This window comes from Lipotes vexillifer, unplaced genomic scaffold (assembly GCF_000442215.2).
Source record: "Lipotes vexillifer unplaced genomic scaffold, Lipotes_vexillifer_v1.1 scaffold1038, whole genome shotgun sequence".
Taxonomy (NCBI): Eukaryota; Metazoa; Chordata; class Mammalia; order Artiodactyla; family Lipotidae; genus Lipotes; species Lipotes vexillifer.
In genome coordinates this window covers 450,689-467,552 of record NW_006780148.1, presented here as the reverse complement: position 1 = coordinate 467,552, position 16,864 = coordinate 450,689, and the positions used below count along the sequence as shown (strand labels likewise).

Genomic DNA, 16,864 nt, shown 5'->3' with positions numbered 1-16,864 from the left:
TAGCAAGGCCCTCTTTCATTCCAACACACAGATGCTTTTCTTACAAGGGCAGATGCATGTTCCAAAGGTGACTCGGTTGTTTGTGAAAGCAGAAATGGCAGGCGCTGGAACACTAGATATGTGTTCTCTTCTGCTCCCCATGTTGCCCCGCCTCCCCAGCCCATGAGACACGTCTGCACGTGCCAGCTCCATTATAGACATAACATAGGTACTTCCATTCCTCCCCTCACAAACCCTCCAAATCTCCCTATAAATCAGTAGATGCAAAGTAACATGGGGGAGGGGTTGAAACTGACCTCCACAAGTGGGGAATACATATTCAAGTTTTAGCCCTCACATGGGATTCTGGCTGTGTGTAGAGAAACCCACAATTCCCATTTCACAGAGCAAGATGACCCAGCACCTATCAGAATTCAGCCAGACCTGGGTGGAGCACTGAGTCAGAGCCAAACTTCTGGAACTCCCTGGACTGAGACGTCAACAGAAATAAAACTTAGGACCATAAGCTGCAGCAAGGCAGAAACGGTCCCTGCTCTCCGTCCCGTGCCCGTCTTTATCTTTGGGGTGGAGTCAGTCTTTGCCATTTTTCCAGAAAGTTACTTAGAAGTAACCACGGTTGGCTTGTCCTTGTTTAGTTTTACCATTTGCCTTGTGTATTAGTGTCTGAGGGTGGCCGTAACAAATTACCACGGACTTGGTGACTTAAAACAACAGAAATTTATTTGCTGAGAGTTCTGGAGACTAGAAGTCTGAAATCAAGGTGCCAGCTAGGGGAGAATTCTTCCTTGCCTCTTCTGGCTCCTTGTGGCTCCTTGGCTGCTTGTGGCAGCATCGCTGCGGTCTCTGCGCTCTCTTCACATTGCCTCCTCCTCTGTGGGCGTCTCTGGGTTTTCTCTTCCTCTTATAAGAACACCCATCACTGGATTTAAGGTGCACTCCAAATCCAGGATGAGGGACTTCCCTGGTGGTGTAGTGGTTAAGAATCCGCCTGCCAATGCAGGGGACACAGGTTCGATCCCTGGTCCGGGGAGATCCCACATGTCGCGGAGCAATTAAGCCGCGTGCCACAACTACTGAGCTTGTGCTCTAGAGCCTGCGAACCACAACTACTGAGCCTGTGTGCCATAACTATTGAAGCCTGTGTGCCTAGAACCTGTACTCTGCAACAAGAGAAGCCACCGCAATGAGAAGCCCACACACTGCAGCAAAGAGTAGCCCCCTCTTGCCACAACTAGAGAAAGCCTGTGCACAGCAAGAAGACCCAACATAGCCAAAAGTAAATTAAAAAAAAAAAAAAGTAAATCCAAGATGAGTTCATCTCAAGATCCTGAACTGTGTCCTCCTAAAATTCATATGGTGAAGTCCTAACCTCCAGCAACTTAAAGGGTGACTATTATTTAGAGATAGGGTCTTTAAAGAGGTAATTAAGTTAAAATGATGTCATTAGTGTGGGTCTTAAGCCAATATGACTGGTGTCCTTCTAAGAAGAAAAAATCTGGACAGATACAAGTACGGGGGAAGACCATGTGAAAACACATGCACCAGACAGCTATCTACAAGCCAAGGAGAAAGCTCTCAGAAGAAATCAACCCTGCTGACACCTTGATCTCAGACATCTAGTGTCCAGAAACTGTGAGAAAATAAGTTTCTGTTGTTAAAGCCATTCAGTTTGTGGTACTTTGTTATGGTGCCCCTAGCAGACAAAGACACTTCTCCACACACTGCACTACTGAAAGGGTTAGAAGAACCAACATCGATCTAAGAACTTTAGTATCCTACTCAAAGTTACTTCCAGTGCTTTCTAGGAACCTGATTCTTCAGTGAAATAATTTTTTAATAGAGTAAAAAGAGCCTATAATGGATGGGTCTCCTTCTTTTCTTCTCTACAGGGGACAGTATTGGAACACTTATTGCTCATGACATGGATGAAGAAAACACTATCAACAGTGCTTTAGGATACAGAATTGTGGATCAAACCCCCAAAGTTCCTAGAGATGGACTCTTCCTGGTCCAAGCCTACTCAGGAATGTTTCAGTTAGCCATGCAGTCCTTGCGGAAGCGAGACACTCCGCAGTACAACTTGACAGTAGAGGTGTCTGACAAAGGTTAGTATCACCTTCACTGTGCCAAGAGTGATAACACTTGTTTTCTTTCTAGTTGTGATTTGTTAGGCTGCTCTAATGCCTGGGTGTATTACAGAAGGATGCTGTTTAAGAGTTCTTGCTTCCTATGTAAAACACAGCACAGAGGCAGCAGGTCCAACATGGTAATGGCCAGAGTGGCAGCTTAGGCAACATTATTATGGTGGTTCCCTGAGAAGAAGATGCCCAAGAGGGGATTAAATATATAAGGATTTTATTAGGGGAATTGCCTATGAGAAAAAATGGGGAAGGATAGAGAGAAGGCTGGGAGAGCCATCAGACCTCAATACAAGCCGGACGCTGAATGAAGGAGAGAAGGAAGGACAGTGGTGGGAGTACCATAGACCACTAAGCAGTCAAAGGGAAGCTCAGCAAGGTGATTAGGGGTCCAAAGTTGGCCGTGGAAGGAGTCTGTGATCTCCAAAACAGGCCTACCTTAGCCTGCCGGCCTTGCTCTGTCACTGGCTTGGGGCATCCAATGGGAATCAAGGCCTTGGTGCCAATGTGGTGATGGGTTGGCAAGGCACGTTGTCATGGCCACCATGGTCACAAACAAGAAAATTAGTTGTACTTCCCAAGTCTCCCTTTCAGACTCAAAGGATTCTACTGTATGACAGTGAAGGAAAAATGTATCATTTGGGAAGTTTTATCTTCTTATATTAGCTTCTAGGTGGCCATTTGATGATATCTGGAGACATTCTTCCTTAACGCCTTATACAATTTCAAAACAAGTGGTATTTAATCTTTGTTAAGTCATGAGACCCTTTGAGGATCTGATGGAAACTATGAATTCCTCAACAAATGTACACATTATCAACAAATTGTACAGACACACAAACTTACATGAACTCAGGGACAGGCTTATTTTAAGATCGTTAATACTCCTAGGCTAAGAATCGTTCTTTAACTGGCACTGAATCTTAGATTACCAAATAGTTCAGTAATTGTTATGCTACGAGAGAGAGATTATACAGGTGTGCTGAAGTAAAGAGCACCATTTCATACTGTGCTTCACATTTTTCTTCATTACACAGTTGCTGAGATACTGAAGAGAGCTGGGGTTTAGCAGGCCCCTGAAGCAGAATGTTTGAGACATAGTGATTAGGCAAATATTAAGGGTCTAACATAATGTCTAGCATTATGTTAAGAGGTACAACAGAAGTGGGTATAATAAATCATCCCTGCCCATGATGAGCCGACAATCTCACACCATTAGCCAGCCGTTCTTTCAGCAGTTATTGAGCAGTTACCGTGATTGAGGCACCATTCAAGGTACTGGGGATACACTAATGAATAAGACCCCGTGTCTGTCCTCAAGGAACATTTGTGGTAGAGGAGATGGACATGTGAATAAATAAATTGTAAGAAATATGTACAAGGTAGCCCATGAAGGCAATGAGTGACTCAGTGGAGAGGTAGAGAGCTGATAAAGCTTTCTGGAAGAGGTGTCATTGATCTGAATTTTGATGGATGAATATGACAAGTTACAAAATAGTGTAAAGGCTTACAGAGGAGAAGAAAGCCCATGTGAAAATGCATGGGGACCTGAAGCAGTTTGAGGCTGCAAGAGCATCAGATTACAAATTGTCTATGTACCTGAGTACATCTATAGACTATATGGACCAAATTATACAGTATATTTATATATAACTATATATGTGTATTGATGGAGTTAAACATCCAGTTGCGTACTATAGAAAATTAGACTGGTAGGCGGTAATTAACATAGTTTTACCTAAAATCAGGGAAGGTCTGTTAGCCAGGAGGTCCATTGCTGGCCCAAATAAGGTTTGTGCAGAGCGGGGAGCCAGTGAGTTCAGGCCCTGGGACCTCCTGAAATCTTCAGCCATTCTTGCTGTCTACAAATGTTCTGGGGACTGGACCCAACTTGAGTTAACATCCACTTATTTGTAATACTGTTATTATTAGATTACATACCTGGCTTTGTGTCCAATGCATTGAGCACAAGCTTTAGAGCTAGGCTGTGTGAGTATATTTGTCAGGATCCCAGCAGGAAACAGCCCCCTCAAAAGAAGTAACCAAAAAGTGTTTAGAGAGGGGATTATTTGTAAAGGCTGGAGGTAGGGGTTATGGGAAACCAACAGGGGGTGTGAAGCACAATGGCAGCCTTTCTTACCTGAAGGTGAGAAGGGATGAGGGAAGTTAACATCCCCTGAAGGAACAAGGCCTGTTCCTATGCCTATAGAAGAGGCTGCTGGCAGTGGGGAACTAGACCCTGACCCTGTTCCTCCTGCCCTTCCTTAGATCTCCTGCCAGTGCTACCACTGGTGGAACCCAACTTCTACCCAGAGGGCCAGGATGCCCACTGATGCAGTTCCTAAGGTCAGCCTCCAGGGCACAAAGCAGGGTGAAGGGTGGAGAGTGGACAGAGAGGGAAAAGGAACACATGGATTTGAATTCTGGCTTGACCACAAGTTAGTTGTATGACCTTGGTCAGGTCACCAACTTCTCTGTCCTTTGGCTTCCTCATTTGTGAACTCAAATGATGTGTGTGAACTCATCATGTGTGTGAACTCATTTGAGTGTGAACTCAAAATCAAATGAGAATGATCATTGTACCTACATCACGGAGTTAGAATGAAGATGAAATAAGTCATGTAAGCAAAGCACTTAATATGGTGCCTGGTACATAGAGAGTGCTAACAATGTTAGTTAGGACGAGAACCTTGGCTCTGTTGCAGTCTCCATTTTCTAGATAAACTGACTACTGCACAGAGATTTCGAGTGACATTCCCAGGTTCTCACACGTCTGATGAGTAGCAGAGAAAGAATTTGAGCAGTGGGGTTCCAAAGCCCAGAGTCTTAGCCCTTGTATAATACCCTGCTTCATAGCTAGAACAATGGAAACCCCAACCATAAACCTATCATGTTGGTTCTCACTGTGGATATTTCCCTGGGGATCCCATCCCCACCTGTACTCCATGCTCATCTTGGACTTAGGTTGAACCTGCTGTCTCTGACTAGGTCTCTGAATTGTCAAACCCACCCCTCAAAGCCTATGCCATCTCCCAGAGTTCTATGAGCTACCCCTGCCTCTGTAGGCTGGGCAGCCAGGCCTTTTGAAGGGGGCTAATTGTACCTTTCCTCCCTCACTTGGGCCTTCCCTTTAGGGGGGGCAGAAGGGATACAGGACAGTAAGTGCTGGAAGTGTTCAGAGTAGGAAAGACAACCCTCTGGGATGCTCAAAGAAGTCTTTCTAGAAGGATAGTTTTGTACTGGGCTTTGAAGGCTACATAAGTTTCACTAGCCAGAAAAGAGAAGCTGCTTCACAGAAAAGAAAGATCTTGCTTGGGGACAAGCCTTACTGAGGAGGGGGCAGGTAGAGGGAGTGGGAAGCCCAGGGGAGCCTCTCGTGGGGTTTTCTTCAGCCCTTGGTGACCTGCTCATGGGTGCAGGTGGGGAGCAGAGAATCCCCTCACCACACAAAGTGCATGTCAATAGTACAATTGTGGCTATGGCCGTCACTTTACTTGCCAACTGTTTTTCTTGCAGATTTCTGATTTTAATGCATGATTTTCAGTGAAAATTTCTGTGATATGACTTTGATTTTCAGATTTCAAGACCCTCTGCTTTGTGCAGATCAACATTATTGATATCAATGATCAGATCCCCATCTTTGAAAAATCAGATGTGAGTAGTTATCACCTTGCTTTTTCTTTACTTTGTTCATATTTACCTGACCCCTACTTCTGGAATAAAGACACAAACAGTAGTTAGGGAAAATGCCAGACTTAATATCTTAGTCAATGCACTGGTACCAAACTCAAACATCATCTTCAGTGGAAATCTTCAGGGAACAGTAACATTCACTGTTATAGTATCTGGAAGCATCTGGTTTTTTTATTAAAAACTTTTGCCAACAGCTCATTTATTTCAAGGACTGCTTGGAAGCTACAACCACAATCTTTGTCCAATTGAAAGGAGTTGAGTGGCTGCTTGCAGTTTGTCATTATATATTTTGTGTGTAGCAGGACAATAAATAGGTTACTGCTAGGTCTCAAACAAGCATGTGTAGTCAGAATTTAAAATTTTGAATATTGGCAATTTAAACTCATTTTGTAATTATTGGATAAGAGAAAAGGGGAAGAAAAAACTAATCTCTGGTTTATGCCAAAAAATGTGCCCAAGACATATGCAAGAATTAGATTTTGGAAAAAAGAGCAAGAGAAAAATGATCAGTTGAATATATCAAGAAGAATTCAAGTTAACTTATTATTAATGTGGGGGTAGTTTGATCGATGCTTCCCTTAAAATGGATGCCTCTATTATTTATTCTGGAGAAGAGAGAAGCCTTTTTGGCTAGATTGTTATGTTTGAAGTCAGTTTATGAGTTGGCCCAGAGCCTTGTGATGATGTTTATAAATCACAATAGGGATAAGGCAGTGACAAAGAATGGGAATTGATTTATGGGAGAGTTTGAGGAGGTAAAAAGTGTGACAATATAACTTGTATAGTAGGCACTGAGGTTAAGCAAGTGTGAGAGTAAGAGCCTGTTTCTACTCTGCCTCCATTCTCTTGGGCATTTGATCCTTTCTGTGTGTTGTAGTTTCCTTGCATTACATCTAGACAGTGTTTTTAGATTGAGGGTAAGAGTCCTGCTTTGGGTATCTCAGAGCTTGGAAAGGCAAACTGGGCCTTAGAAAGGTGAGCCCACTTCTTTCATTGCCGTGGTCCTTTCCCGGACCCTGCCTGTTACCATCTTCATGATCATCATGCCAAGAGACTTGATCTGGGGGATTTTCAGCGGAGGAGTGGAAGATGGTATAGGTCAGTGTTAATTAAGAGAACCTGCTTTGGAGGTGGACAAACATTGGTTTGAATCCCAATTCTGTGACCAGCTAGCTGTGTGGTCTTGGGTGGGTTTTACCTCTCCAGTCTTTTGCTCCTCTGTCAAATGGAGATGATAATATAGCTACTCAGTAGGGTGCTTTGTTTTTTTTTTTTTTTGCGGTACGCGGGCCTCTCACTGCTGTGGCCTCTCCCGTTGCGGAGCACAGGCTCCGGACGCGCAGGTTCAGCGGCGATGGCTCACGGGCCCAGCCACTCCGCGGCATGTGGGATCTTTCCGGACTGGGACACGAACCCGTGTCCCCTGCATCGGCAGGCGGACTCTCAACCGCTGCGCCACCAGGGAAGCCCGGGTGCTTTGTTTTGGTGCTTATCTTTATCGAGCACTTATGTGCTCGATATGGGGTTTTATATGCATCGTCTCTGTAAATCACCACAGCACACATGAAGTAGGTTCTGTTATTATTATTATTATCATCATCATCTCCAAGGACAGATGATGAACCTGAGACTTTAAAAAATTAGGTAACTTATTTCAGTTCACCCAGGTCATAAGTGACAAGCCTAGGATTCATACCTAGGCCATTTAACTTTGAAGTTTAGGCTCTTCACCACTATTCCCTGATTGACTTAAGAATTAATTAAAATAATGTAAAGTGCCTGCCACATTGTAGGTACGCAATACATAGTAGCTATCTATTTGTCTCAACTATAATGATAATTACAGTTATTAAACATATTGGATGTGAGTGGAGGGATATGTTTTAGAATCCTATCAGTAGATCTCTGAGACGTTGTGTTTCCTGGTACAATGGATATCAGTCTACAAGTATGACTGATGTCAAAATCAACTGTAACCCACTTATTAATAGAAAAAAACATGCTTGGTAAGTATTGATGCAAACTGTGACTTGTGTCCATTCTGAAACCAAGGAGACAAGTTTGCCCTTTGACAATTGTACTCGATGACAATGGACATTCTCATTGTTTCCTTCCCCTGTTTCCTTCTTAGTATGGAAACCTAACTCTCCCTGAAGATACAGCCATTGGAACTGTCATCTTAACCATCCAGGCCACCGATGCTGATGAACCGTATACGGGAAGTTCTAAAATCCTGTACCGAATTGCGCAGGGAGACAGTGAGGGACGTTTGGAGATTGAAACAGATCCCGAAACCAATACTGGATATGTCAAGGTTAAAAAGGTAAACAGCACGTTTAATGGAATTTGTCTTTTTCAAAGGTTAATTTACTTAGGACCATTCAAGGACCTCTAAGCAGAGGTGACATATTAGCAGTGACCTCTCAGGTGTGTGATGGACTCCTGGAACACTCTCAGTCATTCCTGTCCTCCCAAAAGACAGAAGGCAGGATTCTTGTTCTGGGTCTGTCACTAACTGACCAAGTAGCCTTTGTAGAGTGAGGTAGGATTGACATATAAAATATATAAACTACAAGATAGAACATTTTTAGTATAAGTGTGTCCCATGAAATACTTGGGACATACTTATACTAAAAAATTGCTTGTTGTTTACCTGAAATTCCAATATAACCAGTTGTTCTATATTTTTATTTGCTAAATCTTGGGCAAGGTGGTGCTCCGGGCTTTATTTCTCTCTTTTCAATTGTGGGGTATTAGACTAGATGAACCCTGTGAGCCCTTTAGGCTGTAGACTCTTTATTCTAGTGGGCCAGCCATTGGCTCCTCTTTAATAATGACTGGAAATTGGTAGGTCTCCTTTAATAGGCAAGTTTTAATAAACAAGTTTATTCTTTCATGGCTTCTTCCCTGCCTACCCCTTACTTTCATCTTTTATGGTATTGCTGAGTCCACTGGCTCTTGCTTTGTCTCTCCCTTTGTAAGGACTGGGTAGTCTAGAGCCAAAATCTTGATTACCATGATACTTGCTTTTTAATAGAGGGTCTTCCCATCCTTCCCTCAATCTACTCCCATCCACCACTGTGTACAGCTGAAGTTTGACCCTTTCCTCCATGGCTGCCTCATTTGTGCTTTAGAGCATGTAAACCGTTTACCAGATGGCTCAATAGGAAGCAGCACTTGTCATCCAATGTAGTTAGAAATAAAAGGGGTCAGAGTTACAGCAATAGAGACTTTGCAGACATGGTTGAATGCTGAAGGTTTGTAGGGCAGTGTGTTGAAGGCTGCAAAAGAAAGCTCTGGAGGAAAGTTTTGACCCAGAATAAAGGAAAGCTGAAATAGAGGCTAAAAATGAAGACAAAATAGAATAATTTCACAGAAAATGGATAGAAGCACAGGGAGAAAAGTGCTAATGCTGAAGGAAGCCCTGGGGCAGAATCTCAGAATTCTGATACCATTATGACTATATAACCTACTTCTGACAAAGGGCCTCGCTGAGTTTTAGCTGCGAGGTTTTTGTGTGGACCTACTCAAGACATTAGTATTTTGTGTGAGTCTGACATTTGGAAAAGGTGCCATAACATCTTCCCCCTCTATTCATGGCTGCCTACATGGAGACAAAGAACCCAGAAGGAAAGGCCAATTTTCAGAGTTTGCAGTGGGTGGTCCAGGCAACGTACATGATCTTTTTGCAGGAGGTAGGGGCAGATAGCTTCTATTCTCTCACAGGCCCAGAGCTATCTAGGCATCTAAGAGAAGATAAAGCCCTGTCCATCTCAGTATGAATGAGTCCCACATGTCAGTAATTTTTCATGGTGGCTTGTTGTGAACCAGCTTAAGTTAATTGGACCATTTGTGGCTAAAGGGCACCTATAGGGAAAAATTGGTAACCTTGATGATTAGCGGTAGGTAAGGGCTGTAAGTATCCTCCCACATGCTCTTGACATGAGGAGGTATGTTACAGTACAGCAGGTCTCTGGTCAAAATCTTTGTCACATCCTTATTTTGTTTGTGGTTATATTCCAAGTGTCCAGAATATTGCCTGGCACATAGTGGAGGTTCAATAAACATTGTGTTGAACAAATAATTGAATTCTGTGCCATGTTCAATTAATAACAAGCTGGGATAAAAAACATCATCCAACTTGTGCTTTAGGCTTGTGACGTCCCAGCTCTCTGTCCCTCAGGCACTGTGGGCACAGTACTCTAGTGAAAGGATTCATCTGACTGTCCACAGAAAAGGTGTTGATACACACAACAGAACTGGCATCCTGGAACTATGAAGGGTATAAGCTGCTGGACTAGCCAGATGCTACACTCTTGTTCATTTAATGACCAAGAGATATACTATATTTTAACCAAACTGCATGTCTTGAATACCACTAATATCACAAAACCTCTTTGTAGGATCACTTTGCTAATTAACAAACCTTCTAGTGCAGCTTGAGATAGTGTGAGCTCAAAGCCTGTAGTAGCTGCCTTTGGAGTGTGGATCTCTGATTAGGATCTGTCAAATGCTAAGTGACAGCCAGCCCAGAGGTGTGGATTCTTGATGAGGATAGACTAGATGTTAGCCAACTGCCCCTAGGTTGTGTGTACTCACATTGACAGATGTATGTATTCATACAGTTTTCAGTATTTTAAATAAATTAGACTCTATTATGTGGGTTTTTGTGTGTAGCTTAGCATTACTTCTATTTCCCTCCCCATTAAGCCATCCATTGCTTCAGGACCGTTGTGTTGATCATTTTTAAAAATTTAAAATCCCAATGTAGACTACTTTTTTTTTTTTTTTGCGGTACGCAGGCCTCTCACTATTGTGGCCTCGCCCGTTGCGGAGCACAGGCTCCGGATGTGCAGGCTCAGCGGCCATGGCTCATGGGCCTAGCCGCTCTGCAGCATGTGGAATCTTCCCGGACCGGGGCACGAACCCATGTCCCCTGCATCAGCAGGCGGACTCTCAACCACTGAGGCACCAGAGAAGCCCCAGACTACTTTTATTTCCTAATATTTTCTTCATTTTTTTTAACGTCTTTATTGGAGTATAATTGCTTTACATTGTTGTATTATTTGCTGCTGTATAACAAAGTGAATCAGCTCTACATATACATATATCCCCATATCCCCTCCCCCTTGCATCTCCCTCCTACCCTCGCTATCCCACTCCCTAGGTGGTTTCAAAGCACCGAGCTGATCTCCCTGTGCTATGCAGCTGCTTCCCACTAGCTAGCTATTTTACATTTGGTAGTGTATATATGTCCATGCCACTCTCTCACTTCATCCCAGCTTACCCTTCCCCCTCCCCGTATCCTCAAGTCCATTCTCTACTTCTGCTTCTTTATTCCTGTCCTGCCCCTAGGTTCTTCAGAACTATTGGTTTTTTTTTTTTAGATTCCATATATATGTGTTAGCATATGGTATTTGTTTTTCTCTGACTTACTTCATTCTGTATGACAGACTCTAGGTCCATCCACCTCACTACAAATAACTCAATTTCATTTCTTTTTATGGCTGAGTAATATTCCATTGTATATATGTGCCACATCTTCTTTATCCATTCATCTGTTGATGGACACTTAGGTGGCTTCCATGTCCTGGCTATTGTAAATAATGCTGCAATGAATATTGTGGTACATGTCTCTTTTAGAATTATGGTTTTCTCAGGGTATATGCCCAGTAGTGGGATTGCTGGGTCGTATGGTAGTTCTATTTTTAGTTTTTTAAGGAACCTCCATACTGTTGTCCATAGTGGCTATATCAATTTACATTCCCACCAACAGTGCAAGAGGGTTCTATTTTCTCCACACCCTCTCCAGCATTTGTTGTTTCTAGATTTTTTGATCATGGCCATTCTGACCCGTGTGAGGTGATACCTCATTGTAGTTTTGATTTGCATTTGTCTAATGATTAGTGATGTTGAGCATCTTTTCATGTGTTTGTTGGCAATCTGTATATCTTCTTTGGAGAAATGTCTATTTAGATCTTCTGCCCATTTTGGGATTGGGTTGTTTGTTTTTTTGATATTGAGCTGCATGAGCTGCTTGCATATTTTGGAGATTAATTCTTTTTCAGTTGCTTCATTTGCAAATACATTCTCCCATTCTGAGTGTTGTCTTTTTGTCTTGTTTATGGTTCCCTTTGCTGTGCAAAAGATTTTAAGTTTCATTAGGTCCCATTTCTTTATTTATTTTTTTTATTTCCATTTCTCTAGGAGGTGGGTCAGAAAGGGTCCTGCTGTGATTTATGTCATAGAGTGTTCTGCCTATGTTTTTCTCTAAGAGTTTTATAGTGCCTGGCCTTACATTTAGGTCTTTAATCCATTTTGAGTTTATTTTTGTGTATGGTATTAGGGAGTGTTCTAATTTCATTCTTTTACATGTACCTGTGCAGTTTTCCCAGCACCATTTATTGAAGAGGCTCTCTTTTCTCTATTGTATATTCTTGCCTCCTTTATCAAAATAAGGAGACCATATGTGCATGGGTTTATCTCTGGGCTTTCTATCCTGTTTCATTGATCTATATTTCTGTTTTTGTGCCAGTACCATATTGTCTTGATTACTGTAGCTTTGTAGTATAGTCTGTAGTTGGGGAGCCTGATTCCTCTAGCTCCATTTTTCTTTCTTAAGATTGCTTTTGCTACTTGGAGTCTTTTGTGTTTCCATACAAATTGTGAAATTCTTTGTTCTAGTTCTGTGAAAAATGCCATTGGTAGTTTGGTAGGGATTGCATTGAATCTGTAGATTGCTTTGGGTAGTAGAGTCATTTTCACAATGTTGATTCTTCCAATCCAAGAACATGGTATATCTCTCCATCTGTTTGTGTCATCTTTAATTTCTTTCATCAGTGTCTTATAGTTTTCTGCATACAGGTCTTTTGACCCCTTAGGTAGGTTGATTTCTAGGTATTTTATTATTTTTGCTGAAATGGTACATGGGAGTGTTTCCTTAATTTCTCTTTCAGATTTTTCATCATTAGTGTATAAGAATGCCAGAGATTTCTGTGCATTAATTTTGTATCCTGCTACTTTACCAAATTCATTGATTAGCTCTAGTAGTTTTCTGGTAGCATCTTTCGGATTCTCTATGTATAGTATCATGTCATCTGCAAACAGTGACAGTTTTATTCCTTCTTTTCCAATTTGGATTCCTTTTATTTCTTTTTCTTCTCTGATTGCTATGGCTAAAACTTCCAAAACTATGTTGAATAATAATGGTGAGAGTGGGCAACCTTGTCTTGTTCCTGATCTTAGTGGAAATGGTTTCAGTTTTTCACCATTGAGAATGATGTTGGCTGTGGGTTTGTCATATATAGTCTTTATTATGTGGAGGAAAGTTCCCTCTATGCCTACTTTCTGGAGGGTTTTTATAATAAATGGGTGTTGAATTTTGTCGAAAGCTTTTTCTGCATGTATTGAGATGATCATATGTTTTTCATCCTTCAATTTGTAACTATGGTGTATCACATTGATTGATTTGCATACATTGAAGAATCCTTGAATTCCTGGGATGAACCTCTCTTGATCATGGTGTATGATCCTTTTAATGTGCTGTTGGATTCTGTTTGCTAGTATTTTGTTGAGGATATTTGCATCTATGTTCATCAGTGATATTGGCCTGTAGTTTTCTTTTTTTGTAACATCTTTGTCTTGTTTTGGTATCAGGATGATGGTGGCCTCATAGAATGAGTTTGGGAGTATTCCTCCCTTTGCTATATTTTGGATGAGTTTGAGAAGGATAGGTGTTAGCTCTGCTCTAAATGTTTGTGAATGTTCCAAATGTTTCGCCTGTGAATCAGTCAGGTCCCGGGATTTTGTTTGATGAAGATTTTTAATCACAGTTTCAATTTCAGTGCTTGTGATATGTCTGTTCGTATTTTCAATTTCTTCCAGTCTCAGTCTCGGAAGGTTGTACTGTTCTAAGAATTTGTCCATTTTATTGGCATATAGTTGCTTGTAGTAATCTCTCATGACCCTTTGTATTTCTGCAGTATCAGTTACTACTTCTCCTTTTTCATTTCTAAGTCTGTTGATTTGAGTCTTCTCCTTTTTCTTCTTGATGAGTCTGGCTAATGGTTTATCAATTTTGTTTATCTTCTCAAAGAACCAGCTTTTAGTTTTATTGATCTTTGCTATCATTTCCTTCATTTATTTTTCATGTATTTCTGATCTGATCTTTATGATTTATTTCCTTCTGCTAACTTAGGGGTTTTTTTGTTCTTCTTTCTCTAATTGCTATAGGTATAAGGTTACATTGTTTTTCTGAGATTTTTCTTGTTTCTTGAGGTAGAATTGTAGTGCTATAAACTTCCATCTTAGAAATGCTTTTGCTGTATCCCATAGGTTTTGGGCCATCGAGTATTCATTGTCATTTGTTTCTAGGTATTTTTAAATTTCCTCTTTGATTTCTTGAGTGATCTCTTGGTTATTTAGTAGTGTGTTGTTGAGCTTCCTTGTGTTTGTATTTTTTACAGTTTTTTTTCCCTGTAATTGATATCTAGTCTCATAGCATTGTGGTCAGAAAAGATGGTTGATACGATTTCAATTTTCTTAAATTTACCAAGGCTTGATTTGTGACCCAAGATGTGATTTATTCTGGAGAATGTTCCATGAGCACTTGAGAAGAAAATGTATTCTGTTGTTTTTGGATGGAATATCCTATAAATATCAATTAAGTCCATCTTGTTTAATGTATCATTTAAAGCTTGTGTTTCCTTATTTATTTTCATTTTGGATTATCTGTCCATTGGTGAAAGTGAGGTGTTAAATTCTCCTACTATTATTGTGTTACTGTCACTTCCCCTTTTATGACTGTTAGCATTTGCCTTATGTATTGAGGTGCTCCTATGTTGGGTGCATAAAGATTTACAATTGTTATATCTTCTTCTTGGACTGATCCCTTGATCATTATGTAGTGTCCTTCTTTGTCTCTTGTAACAGTCTTTATTTTAAAGTCTATTTTGTCTGATATGAGAATTGCTACTCCAGCTTTCTTTTCATTTCCATTTGCATGGAATATCTTTTTCCATCCCCTCACTTTCAGTCTGTATGTGTCCCTAGGTCTGAAGTGAGTCTCTTGTAGACAGCATATATATGGGTCTTGTTTTCATATCCACTCAGCCAGTCTATGTCTTTTGGTTGGAGATTTTAATCCATATATATTTAAGGTAATTATTGATATGTATGTTCCTTTTACCATTTTCTTAATTGTTTTGTGTTTGTTATTGTAGGTCTTTTCCTTCTCTTGTGTTTCCTGCCTAGAGAAGTTTCTTTAGCATTTGTTGTAAGGCTGGTTTGGTGGTGCTGAATTCTCTTAGCTTTTGCTTCTCTGTAAATGTTTTAATTTCTCAGTGAATCTGAATGAGATTCTTGCTGGGTAGAGTAATCTTGGTTGTAGGATTTTCCCTCTCATCACTTTAAATATGTCCTGTCACTCCCTTCTGGCTGCAGAGTTTCTGCTGAAAGATCAGCTATTAACCTTATGGGAATTCCCTTGTATGTTATTTGTTGCTTTTCCCTTGCTGCTTTTAATATTTTTTCTTTGTATTTAATTTTTGATAGTTTGATTAATATGTGTCTTGGCATGTTTCTCCTTGGATTTATCCTGTATGGGACTCTCTGTGCTTCCTGTACTTGATTAACTATTTCCTTTCCCGTATTAGGGAGCTTTTCAACTATAATCTCTTTAAATATTTTCTCACTCCGTTTCTTTTTCTCTTCTTCTTTTGGGTCCCCTATAATTTGAATGTTGGCGCATTTAATGTTGTCCCAGAGGTCTCTGAGATTGTCCTCCACTCTTTTCATTCTTTTTTCTTTATTCTGCTCTGAAGTAGTTATTTCCACTATTTTATCTTCCAGGTCACTTATCCATTCTTCTGCCTCAGTTATTCTGCTATTGTTTCCTTCTAGAGAATTTTTAACTTCATTTATTGTGGTGTTTATCATTGTTTGCTCTTTAGTTCTTCTAGGTCCTTGTTAAAGGTTTCTTTATTTTTTCCATTCTGTTTCCATGGTTTTGGATCATCTTTGCTATCATTACTCTGAATTCTTTTTCAGGTAGACTGCCTATTTCCTATTCATTTGTTTGGTCTGGTGGGTTTTTACCTTGGTCCTTCATTTGCTGCATATTTCTCTGTCTTCTCATTTTCTTCTCTTAACTTACTGTGTTTGGGGTCTCCTTTTCACAGGTTGCAGGTTTGTAGTTCCTATTGTTTTTGGTGTCTGCCCCCAGTGGGTAAGATTAGTTCAGTGGGTTGTATAAGCTTCCTGGTGGAGGGGACTGGTGTCTGTGTTGTGGTGGATGAGGCTGGATCTTGTCTTTCTGTTGGGCAGGACCATGTCCAGTGGTGTATTTTGGGGTGTCTGTGAACTTATTATGATTTTAGGCAAACTCTCTGCTAATGGGTGGAGTTGTGTTCCTGTCTTGCTAGTTGTTCTGCAGTGGGTATCCAGCACTGGGGCTTGCTGGTCATTGAGTGGAGCTGGGTCTTAGCATTGAGATGGAGATCTCTGGGAGAGCTCTTGCTGATTGATATTATGTGGGGCCAGGAGGTCTCTGGTGGCCCAATGTCCTGAACTCAGCTCTCCCACCTCAGAGGCTCAGGCCTGACACCTGGCCAGAGCACTAAGACCCTGTCAGCCACACAGCTCAGAAAAAAAGGGAGAAAAAATAGAAAGAAAGAAAAATAAATAAAATTATTACACTAAAATTTTTTTTAATTATTAAAAAATATTTAAAAAAGAAGAGAGCAGCCAAATCAATAAACAAATCCACCCATGATAACAAGTGCTAAAAACTGAACTAAGATAACCATATAAATCAGAAACTAGTCAGTTGTATACAACAAACCCAAAGTCTACAGTTGCTCCCAAAGGCCACCACCTCAATTTTGGGATGATTCATTGTCTATTCAGGTATTCCACAGATGCAGGTACATCAAGTTGATTGTGGAGATTTAATCTGCTGCTCCTGAGGCTGCACAGAGAAATTTCCCTTTCTCTTCTTTTTTCGCACAGCTCCTGGGGTTCAGCTTTGGATTTGG

The 16,864-nt window shown here is 40.9% G+C and overlaps 1 protein-coding gene across 1 annotated transcript in view; it reads left to right on the top strand.

Annotated features, from left to right (window-relative positions):
• The window catches only part of CDH17 (cadherin 17), a gene marked incomplete at its 5' end in the record, with an annotated part of 83,390 nt that overhangs the window by 34,985 nt on the left and 31,541 nt on the right, over positions 1 to 16,864 (top strand). Inside the window, 3 exons of the mRNA XM_007453239.1 lie at positions 1,890 to 2,105; positions 5,716 to 5,792; positions 7,963 to 8,154. Of these exons, the coding sequence (XP_007453301.1) occupies positions 1,890 to 2,105; positions 5,716 to 5,792; positions 7,963 to 8,154 (485 nt within the window). The remainder of the gene's footprint in view (positions 1 to 1,889; positions 2,106 to 5,715; positions 5,793 to 7,962; positions 8,155 to 16,864) is intronic.